The sequence below is a fragment of the Lepidochelys kempii genome, chromosome 24 (assembly GCF_965140285.1).
Source record: "Lepidochelys kempii isolate rLepKem1 chromosome 24, rLepKem1.hap1, whole genome shotgun sequence".
Lineage (NCBI taxonomy): Eukaryota > Metazoa > Chordata > Testudines > Cheloniidae > Lepidochelys > Lepidochelys kempii.
The window spans coordinates 13,705,400-13,716,386 of NC_136403.1; the positions used below are offsets into that span (position 1 = coordinate 13,705,400).

General features: G+C 50.5%; 1 protein-coding gene across 1 annotated transcript in view; it reads right to left on the reverse strand.

Moving 5' to 3' along the window:
• LOC140902932 (IgGFc-binding protein-like) overlaps positions 1-8,126 on the reverse strand; it is a 56,788-nt gene extending 48,662 nt beyond the window's left edge. The window contains exons 1-5 of the mRNA XM_078850396.1: positions 7,994-8,126; positions 6,950-7,290; positions 4,723-5,296; positions 1,663-2,240; positions 624-1,194 (exon numbers count right to left, since the gene is read on the reverse strand). Coding sequence (XP_078706522.1) covers positions 624-1,194; positions 1,663-2,240; positions 4,723-5,296; positions 6,950-7,290; positions 7,994-8,126 — 2,197 coding nt within the window. The remainder of the gene's footprint in view (positions 1-623; positions 1,195-1,662; positions 2,241-4,722; positions 5,297-6,949; positions 7,291-7,993) is intronic.
• Between the last annotated feature and the right edge of the window lie 2,861 nt (positions 8,127-10,987).

A 10,987-nucleotide genomic window follows, 5' to 3' on the forward strand; every position in this document is an offset into this window, starting at 1 on the left:
CAATGTTTAAAAAGGAACTGTTACTAAAAGATGCAATTTCATTCCAGCGCCTAATTTTCTATTTCCTTGGTTTGGCTAATTAACAAAAGGCAGCATCTGCACTGGGGTCCCAGGTCTGATGAACTGGTTGCCTCACAGAGGCCAGGAGGTGGGATACAGACAATCTCCCTCCTACGATGAGGCTTCTAATTCGGTTTATTGTTTCATGGTCTCACTGCTAGCTTTTTGATTTGAATCCGGGTCAGTAGCGGTTAAAATTCATCCCCAGCTGACGGCTTGTGTGGGATGAGTCGATGGGTTCCCAGCCCCGTTCCTAATGGACAAACATCCCAGTTAGTAGCCACCCTGAGTCCCAGCTCTGACTATGCCCCAGTCTCAGAAGGGAAGGCAAGGACTGGATTGGCCATGGAGAGCACACTACATTCCTAGCAGTGTTTCCCTAGTGCTGTGGGTTCAGCACTCGTAGTGGCCTTGGCAGCTGCACCCTGGGCTCGGGTGCAGCTGCCTGCTGAGAGAGACCATTGTCTGTAAAAATGTTCTGCAGTGTTTAGATCCACATCTACCAGCCGACAAGAATTAACGATCCCCCAAGGGGCAGGCAGCGGTGAACACGGGCGACTCACAGCAGAATTTCGTCGTCCTCCAGGGACGCACCATAGCTCCAGCTTCCTGACATGCCTCGGAATAGCCAGCAACGGCCTGGCAGACGTTACTCTCCCGCCCACTGAGGACGCAATAGCCGTACACGCAGTCTACAAAGTATCCATGGGGCTCCACTTTGCTGTGACATCCTCTGAAAGGGCCACTCTTGTCTAGGATGATCCCACACTGCCCTCTGTTACCTCGTTGTTGTTTTTCAATAGCCTCTACACTTGCACATGGGGGTATCGTTACTGCAGAGCATCCTGGGAGGTCGCCCACCTTCCAGCTCTGGCCAAAGCTGATGGGGTTTGGTGCCATTGTGCCATCCCTCATAAGCATGTCGTCCTCCCTGTCCCTGTTGAAGTTGCCACACAGACCACACACAGCTCCCGTGTAGGTGACTGGCAGAGTGATCGTGGTACGTCCTGACCACCCAGCATAGGTAGCGGTGAGACCAAAGTCTGTCTGGATCACTGTGGCCCAGCCCTTTCTATACATAGTGATTTTCTTATCATCGAGGTTGAAGGGAAGAGTAATCAGGAAACTGTCCACCTATAAAAGCAAGACATATGGGATATGAAACATTGCTCGCTCATGGTGGAACCTCTGGCTCCAGCACAGAGCTCTGGCCCATCTACTGCTGCTGAAATCTTCATCCAGGTTGACCTGCTCCCTCCTCTACAGCCTGCCTGAATCCCTGCTCTCCAGACTAGAAAGGATCCTCCAACCAGACTTTCCTTTTCTCTGGCATTGGCTATTGCTGTTCCCTCCTCTGTGAGTCCCACCTCTCCAAGTTCCCACATATGCTGGGTGCTATTGACACCTTCTCACACAGATGAAGTGTAACCACATCACCCCAACCCTCTAGCTTCTCCACTGGCTGCCCATTCACATCAGAATCCAGTTAATATTTGACCTGTTTTTTAAGATCCTTCTATGCTTTTTCTGCAACCGACTTCTGATCACAAAGGTGACTTTCCAGAAATGTTTTAGAGACTAGATGTGATTTCTGAAACTCACCATGATTCTCCCAGGGAATTGATTGCTGACCCTGATGTCGGTCTCATAGACCTTGATCTGCACAGGAGCAGTATTGCTTTCCTGGAAGTAGACTTCAAAGTCCACCAGTCCCTCTGCCTTCTTGCACAGGGCCGTGAGCTGGTAGCGGCAGGTGCCTTGGAAGTCGTATCTCTGTCCATCAAAGGTGGTGTAGTGCAGATTCCTTGTCACAGAGCAGGTGGCATAGCTGGAGGGGTAACAGCCCCGTACGCCGTTCACTAGCCCGCACCTCTCCGAGTGTTTGCACGTAGCGGCCGCGCATTCGACCTGTCCAGTGGCTGCATCGCACATGCACCGTGTCCCACATACCTCATCGACCCAGAAGCTCTTGTTGGGGGCATAGGGACGCCCCTCGAACTGGCACCCACAGCCGCCCTTGGGGATGCATTTGCCCTGGCTCAGCACAAAACCGTCCTTGCACTGGCAGCTTTCCACGCAGGGGTCTTGGCAGCTGCTGGGGGCTGACTGGTCCACACACGTGGCTGGGCAGGCTGTTCCACAGAGCTGGTACTGGCTGTTCTCCAGGGGGCACTCCATGGCTGGGGAGTGAAGGACCCACAGATTTAGCAGCAAACCCTCTCCACACAAAAGCAATATTTAAAATAGATTGAAAGGGAGGGCTCAGAGAGCCCTCAAATCCCAGTGACCTCAACATTGGCTGAGGGTGCTCAGTATGTTGTAGAAGGTGCTTCGCCCCTTACAGGATCAGGCCCATAGTAGGAAGAGTCACTTAAAAACTGGCATCATTTCACCTCAACCATCCATGTGTTATCAGTCGACGTTAGATACTCAAAGTGACAGGCTGTGATGAAGGGGGGATTGTGTGTACTATTTTTATAATCTCTATGTGTGCCTCGGTTTTCCCATATGCCTTCTGTGTTCCCCAGTGTGTTCAAAATGACTGTTTGCTCCCAGGGCACGCTAAGGCCATGTCTACACGAGCACTTATGTCAGCAAAACTTTTGTCACTCAGGGGTGTGAAAAACAACACCCCCGCCAAGCAACACAAGTTTTGCTGGCATAAGCACTTGTGTGCAGAGCGCTATGTTGGCGGGTGATGCTCTCCTGCCAGCAAAGCTCCCGCCACTCATTGAGCTGGGTTTATTACGTTGCTGGGAGAGCTCTCCCGTCAGCACAACGCAGCTGCACGAGCGATCTCACAGCGGCACAGGGGTATCGGTGCAGCTGTGCTGCTCTAAGCTTGCTAGTGTAGACGTGTAAGAAACATCGGTACGAATGTCGCTGAGCTGTCTCAGCTGGATGGGTCATTAAAAAGGACTGGCTGAGAGGGACCCCATATCAGTGGAGAATCCAGAAGATAATGGCAAATGCAGTCACAAGGACATTGACACCTAGCAATAAATGACTCCGAGGTGGATGGATTTCCCTGCCTCTCAGCAGGGAGGTGGAGCAAAAATCCCCCAGCTCGAGAAGAAAGGACTGGGAAATGTGATGTGGGGAAATAAGGGTTGGCTGCTGGCAGGAGTTGGGGCTCTCACCTGGAGTCTGACCAAAGAGCTCAGATGGAGACCTGGTCTACACTACCGAGTTAGATGGATGTAGGGCAGCTTATGTCAACCTAATTCTGTTGGAGTCTGCACTAAAATGGAGCTCCCACCTCTGTAACTCGCCTACTACACTGACTTAATAACTCCACCTCCGCAAAAGGCATAGCGCATAGTGCTTCGGTCGATTTAGTTAGGTTGATGTAGATGTAGACAGTGCAGTGATTACGTCGACTTTCAGAAGCCATCCCACAATGCCCCACACGGACAGTTAAATTGCTGCAAGCGCTCCTGATGAGGACGTGCACTGCCGACACAAGGAGCAGAGTGCGGACACGTAAAACCGATTCAGGTACTGCTGTGGCTGTACATCACATAACTTAGGGCAAATCTACACACAAAACTACACAGGCACCTGAGCAATACCATGGACAGACAAGTACTGTAGGTACAATAGAATCCAGGAGCTCTGATTTCCCAATCACTGCTCAATCCCAAATCACTTGATCACACTCCCTCCCAAATAGGGTTTCCGGGTGCCTGGTTTTCGACCAGAACACCCAGTCGAAAAGGGACCCTGGTGTCTCCAGTCAAAACCACTGACCGACCCGTTAAAACTCCGATTGCTGGCACAGTGGGACTGGCAGGCTCTCTACCCGGCTCCATGCGGATCCTGGGAAGGAGCTGTCCCTCTGGCTCAGGGGCGGCCACGGGGGCTCCATGTAATGCCCCCACCCTGAGTGCCGGCTCCATAGCTCCCACTGGCCAGGAATGGCAAATGGGAGCTATGGGGGCAGCACCTGGGGACAGGAGCAGCGCGCAGAGCTGGCCGCCTCCGAGCAGGAGGGACATGTCGCTGCTTTCCAGGAGCCATATGGAGCCAGGTAGAGAGCCTGCCAGCCCCACTGTGCCACCAATCAGAATTTTAACAGTTTGGTCAGTGGTGCTGACCAGAGCTGCCAGGGTCCCTTTTCGATTCAAGTAGCTGCCTGAGGTAAGCACCACCCAGAGCCTGCACCCTGCATCCCGTCCCGTGCCACAACCCCATGCCCCAGCCCTGAGCCCCCTCCCTCACCCAAACTCCCTCCCAGAACCTGCACCCTGCACTCCATCCCACACCCACACTCCCTGCTCCAGCCCAGAGCCCCCTCCTGCACCCCAACCCCCTGCCCCAGCCCAGAGCCCCCTCCTGCACCCAGAAAACTTAATTTCTGGCCCCACCTGGAGCCCTTACCCCCTCCTGCACTCCAAACCCCTGCCCCAGGCTGGTGAAAATGAGTGAGTGAGCAAGGGTTGGGGAGAGCGAGTGACATTGGTGGGGGGAATGGAGTGAGCAGAGGGTGGGGCCTCGAAGAAGGGGTAGGGCAGGAGGCGGGTCAAGGGTGTTCAGTTTTCTGTGATTAGAAAGTTGGCAATCTTACTCCCAACACCAGGGCTAGAACTCAAGAGTGCTGAGCCCCAGGATCCCCGGTCTAACCAACAGACCATAGACCTTGGCATACCAATCTGTACTCACGGCATCTGGCCAGCTGCCTCCATTCCCCAATCCTGACCCCCTCCAGCTGACAGGCATCCGCGTAGGCCTTCAAGGCCTCACACAGGGCCTTCCTGTAGCCGTCGCTGTGGCACAGATCGTACATGCAGTTGTCCAAGTAGACTGTAGGATCCACCTTGGTGTGGCACTGGCTGAAGGGCCCATCTGAGACCTTGGTTATCAGGCCACACGAGGCCTCTTCCTTGTACTTTCTGACTATGCTGGCGGCACAGGGCCTGCAACCTCCAATGCAATCGTGCCAGCAAAACTGATCCTCATCTTCCACCGCCCAGCTTTTCCCCAGGGCGGCGACACTGCGAGCCAGGTCCCCATCCGGGGTCTGGAAGTCATCGGAGGAGTCCCCATTATAGTTGCCACACAGGCCGCACAGGCTGTCGGAGAAGTCATTAGGGACGGTGACCCTCAGGTGGTTGTTCCAGTCATAGGACACTTTGAGGTTGAAGTCGGTGCGGAGGACGAGGGAGGTGCCGCTCTGATAGAGCCGAAGGGTCCCATTGTTCAGGGAGATGGGTAAGTGGGCCCTGGTGTTATTCACCTTCCCAGTGAGAAAGAAAGGGCAAAGGTCAGAATCGAGTGCACAGGGTCTTTCATTTACAAAGTGACCTCTTCTCAGACACAGTTTTTCACTAGTATTCGCCTATTCTTCAAAATCCAAACATTTTCAGGAGATAGTTCCTTTTCAATGACTTTTTAATGGAAACCAAACAGATTTCAAAGACTGACCTGGAGCCAGGACTCCATTCCCCTTCCCAGAAAATTTAGTAATTTTTGGTTTTCATTCCATATTGGAATGAAGCTAATTTCCAAATGACTGAAATCCTCTCCCAAATGGCATTAACTTTTTCCAGCCACCTCTATCTAGTATGATGCTATAATTTGGTTCAGATTTGGGTCCAGATTCATCTGATGAAGTGAGCTGTAGCTCACGAAAGCTTATGCTCAAATAAATTGGTTAGTCTCTAAGGTGCCACAAGTACTCCTTTTCTTTTTGCGAATACAGACTAACATGGCTGTTACTCTGAAAATTGAAAATTATGAGTTGGTTCCATTACTATTGATTGGAATTTTTCCAAAGAATTCCTATATTGGACCTGTGATTTCAGTATAGCCCATTGTAGATGAAAGGGCTGGCAATAAGAATTGCTAGCAGCTGCTGTAAATGACAGGGACTGCATTGGTTAGAGCTGTTAAGGAGCGGCTCTACTGAAAGAGGGGGCTGCGTTGGTGACAGCTGTTAGCAGCATCACCTGGGGGACGAGAGGTCTCTAGGAGCTGACTACAATGTTCCGGGGCTCCTGAGGTACCTCAGGTTGGAGATGGCTCTGTAGTTCAAAGGCCCTGAGCTGCCGAGATGTGCCTCAGAGTTTCCCCATAGCTTAGAGTTCAGGCATGTCCTCCTGGATCCAATAGTGGGGATTCTCCTCAGGTGGGCTCTAGAGGAATCCCTATTACATTAGAAACTGCTGGGGAATTTGTGGAAGGATGGACTCAGTGGAGCTGGGATTTGCCCTGTTCCTGCATGACATGCTGTGGGATATGTAATGACCAAATGTTCACATCTACACTTTATCTGGTGTGTAGATCCTATGTGCTTGTGACAGAGCTGACAGCTCCTTATACTGAGCCACCAAACCTGCTCCCCTCAGCACAGCATCCTCTAGCGCCAGATTGGGATCAGTGCGAAGTGTGACTCTTGACGGGACAGCACCCCCGACTGACCCCCCCACACACCACCCCCTGCCACACAGCATCTGCTAGTGCCATGATGGGCATTGGGGTCAGCACTAACTGCAAGGGGAGAGTGCTCTGTACTTGGTACCCAGACCGCTCCCTACCACAGAACTCTCACCAGTGTCCTGCTGGGCATTGGGCTTAATATTAACTCGGGAGAAAGGTCCTGCTACTGAGACACCTACACATCTAAATAGTACAGCGCCCCCTATTAAAGTGCTGGTATGTGGGTGACAGCACAGATACAGTGGCAGAGCTCCTACTAAATCAATAATAATACCCACTGCAACACCTTGGGGTATTTTTTTCAAGGTAGCCTATCTATGTACTGACCACACCAGATTTTGTCTAGCTTGCAATTCTACGTGGAGGTCGGGAGAGCAGTTTCCTGCCCTCTATTTAGTAAAGCCTACAGGGTGAGCATAGGAGCAAGGTGACGTGTGTGCCAAGCACTCACCCACACAAAGCCGACCTCAGCCCTGGCTGCTGTGACAGTGACTCCATCCACCTGGACAGTCACCGACCCAATGTAGAAAACCTGTGTGTTCCCACTGTTCTCGCTCTTGGCCAAGACGTGGAAGGAGGACAGGACGGAGTCATCCCTGCAGGTCTTAGCCACCATGTAGTTGCAGGTGCCATGGAAATCATACGCCCGTCCATCGAAGGTGTGGTAATGAAAGTGTCCTCCGGCCCAGCATGTGCCCCGAGAGACTGGCACACACTCTGGCTGCCCATTTATCATCTTGCAAATAGTTCCTTCTCTGCAGCGGATCACACTGCAGGATGGCTTTGGAATATCTAGTGGGGAAAGACAATTGAAACACAAGAAACACCAGACTAACCACTTATATATGAAAGCAGAGAGGGGGCTTTAGATGAAATTTAGTGTTCCTGGAATCCTACTTCTTAATATAGCTTGTTTGTGAAATGAACCGAATGATTGATTGGTCTATCTATCTTTCTATCTATTTACTCCCATGCACCCTTCACAAATCTCTCAGAAGTCCCCTGCTGGGGATATCCCTGTGTGGGTGTGACCTTTCCTGGTGTAGAGCCAGCAAAGTGGTCTCCTGTGTCTCCCTCCCTGCAATGCCCAGCAGAGGTGGTGCAATTCAGAGGGGCTTGTTGTAGGCAGCACTGAGCAAGCAAAGGAGAGTGCTTGGGATGTGGTGGGCTCTGACAGTGCCCAGCTGACTGATGGTCCTTTGGTGCTATAGGCAATAGGCTCCATTCTGAGCAGCCCCCAGGTTTTAATCAGCTCCCTGACAGTTGCCCACCCTATTGCTGCTGTGTATGCCAGAAGCAGGACACAGCAGAAACTCTGACCCCACAAGGCTTTTCATCTTTCAAGTCGAAATTGTGTAATATTATGGCTCAGGGTTCATTGTTAAATAAAGGGGAAGAGAAAGTGAAAAGGGTGAGAAGACATAATCACAACTACTTTACTCACTGCTTGTGCAATCACCCCTCAGGCATGTTGTAATCAGTGACTGTCCTTTACCTTGGCTGATGCAGTCCATGACGCCGCCTCTGATCTGGCAGGTTTTTCCTATGGAGCAGCTATGGGCTTCGCAGGTCACCCCTCGGGTGGGAATGCAGGTGCAGCTTTGCTGGCAGTCGTTCATCAGGACCATCTCACTGGGCTAAGGGGATGTTTGGAAAAAGGGAAATATTGCAATGGAACTGAAAACAACTATTTATAATATTTCTGGCAGTGCTAAACCTAGAGCTGTGTGATGAGGTGTGTGAATGTGCATATTGTGTCATAACATTATTTCTCTGTCTAAAGGCTGTCTGATAGCTTTCTTTGACAGGATAACAAGCCTTGTGGATAGCCGGGAAGCAGCAGATGTGGTATATCTTGACTTTAGTAAGGCTTTTGATACTGTCTAGCATGACCTTCTCATAGACAAACTAGGGAAACACAACCTAGATGGAGCTACGATAAGGAGGGTGCATTACTGGTCGGAAAACCATTCCCAGAGTGTAATTATCAATGGTTCACAGTCATGCTGGAAGGGCATAACGAGTGGGGTCCCACAGGGATCAGTTCTGGGTCCAGTTCTGTTCAATATCTTCATCAGTGATTTAGATAATGGCATAGAGAGTACACTTATAAAGTTTACGGACAATACCAGGCTGGGAGGGGTTGAAAATGCTTTGGAGGATAGGATTATAATTCAAAATGATCTGGACAAACTGGAGAAATGGTATGAGGTAAATAGGATGAAATTCAATAAGGACAACTGCAAACTACTCCACTTAGGAAGGAACAATCAACTGCACACATACAAAATGGGAAATGACTGCCTAAGAAGGAGTACTATGGAAAGGGATCTAGGGGTCATAGTGGACCAAAAGCTAAATATGAGTCAACAGTGTAACACTGTAGCAAAATGAGCTAACACCATTCTGGGATGCATTAGCAGGAGTGTTGTAAGTAAGACACAAGAAGTAATTCTTCCACTCTACTTCATGCTCATTAGGCCTCAACTGGAGTATTGTGTCCAGTTCTGGGCATCACATTTCAGGAAGGATGTGGACAAATTGGAAAAAGCCTAGAGAAGAGCAACAAAAATTATTAAATGTCTACAAAACATGACCTACGAGGGAAGATTGAAAAAACTGGGTTTGTTTAGTCTGGAAAAGAGACAACTGAGAGGAGACAAGATAACAGTTTTCAAGTACATAAAAGGTTGTTACAAGGAGGAGGGAGAAAAATTGTTCTTCTTAACCTCTGAGGATAGGACAAGAAGCAATGGGTGTAAATTGCAGCCAGGGAGGTTTAGGTTGGATATTAAGAAAAACTTCCTAACTGTCAGGGTGGTTAAGCGTTGGAATAAATTGCCTAGGGAGATTGTGGAATCTCCATTACTGGAGATTTTTAAGAACAGGTTAGACAAACCCCTGTCAGGGATGGCCTAGATAATACTTAGTCCTTCCATAAGTGCAAGGGATGGGACTAGATGACCTCTCGAGGTCCCTTCTAGCCCTATGATTCTATTATTCTAATGAGTTAAGTGCTGGTCTGAGGGCCACAAACAAAGTCTAGGTTCTATCCTGCCATTTGCTCCTGGCTCACTATGTGGCCATGGGCAAGTGATTGCCCCTCGCTGTACCTCAGTTGCTCCATAACAAGCAAAATGTGTTTAATCTTCTTGCCTTTTTTAGAACTTTGGGCATTGAGTACTAGCAGAGCTGGGATGCGAGGTTGGATGGGCCAGTGCTCTGATCCATTATAGAAAACCTTATCCCTGACTAGTGTAGGATTTAAGATGTGTATAAAGCAAAAATTAAATCAGACCCAGACCACTTGAGGCTGTACCTTGTAGTATCTCCCCTGTTCGAAGCATCCACAGCGCTCCTGAGTCACACAGCCCTGGCCGTCAAAGAAGAAGCCATCGTCACATTGGCAGCCTTCGGCACAGGTTTCCGGGCAGTCTATGATGTTTCCAGCGCAGGTGACAGTGCAGAGGTCAGCACAGACCTCATAGTGGCTGTTGGCAGGGCAGCTCACAGCTTAAATGGAGAGAAGAATAATTATTGGCTGGACAGATCTCATACCACAGGCTAGAGGGAGGAGACATAAAGGAGAGGAGAACAGCACAGGAAGGAGAGGACAAGGACACCTGAGGTTGTTGGTTCACACTGAAAGAGTCTATGAAGAATCCCAGAAGTCTGGAATTTTGTTCCCATAAATGCTGTCTCCCTCTCCCCTTTTGTCCCGCACCCAGCGCACCTTGGCTACCTGAGCTCCATCAGTATCATGGACTTACAGCAGAAGGAGGTGCTCCTCCAGGGCGGGATGGTGACCTTAGCCTCTTGACAGGCTGTCACGTAGCTGTGGATGCTCTGGCACAGGACCTGGGAGTCCCCGTTTCCCAGGCACACATCATACAGGCAGTTGCTCAGATACACACTGGGGCTGACCGTGCTGTGGCAGGCAGTGAAGGGGCTGTCAGGGGCTGTGAGCAACCCGCAGTAGTGGCGCTGTTTGAAGACGTCCTTCTTCCTCTCCTCACAAACTGGACAGCTGTTCCCAGCACATCTGTCTGCACATGATGCTCCTGGGACCTGGACTTCCCAAGCAGAGCCAAATGCTGCAACATCAGAGGCTGTCCTGCCATTGGGGAGCAGGAACTTGCTGTCCTGCCTTCCACTGTAGTTCCCGCACAGGCCACATGTGTGGCCCTGGTATCGCTGTGGAACGGTGACTCTGGCCTGGTAAACCAGGTCGTAACTCACAATGAGGCCAAAGTCAGTTTGCACCAGGATGTTTGTACCATGCTGATATGCTTGGAGCCGCCTGTTGGCCATGATCACCGGGAGGTTGTGGAACACCCCATCCACCTGTCCAAGACAGAGCATTCACCTGTGAGAAGGGGGAGTGGATGCTGGGCAGGGGCGGGGACAACCCGTTTTCAGATTCTGCTCTCGCTCACACCATGGAGTAAACCCAGAATGACCCATGACTCCAGATTTCACTTTGGAATGA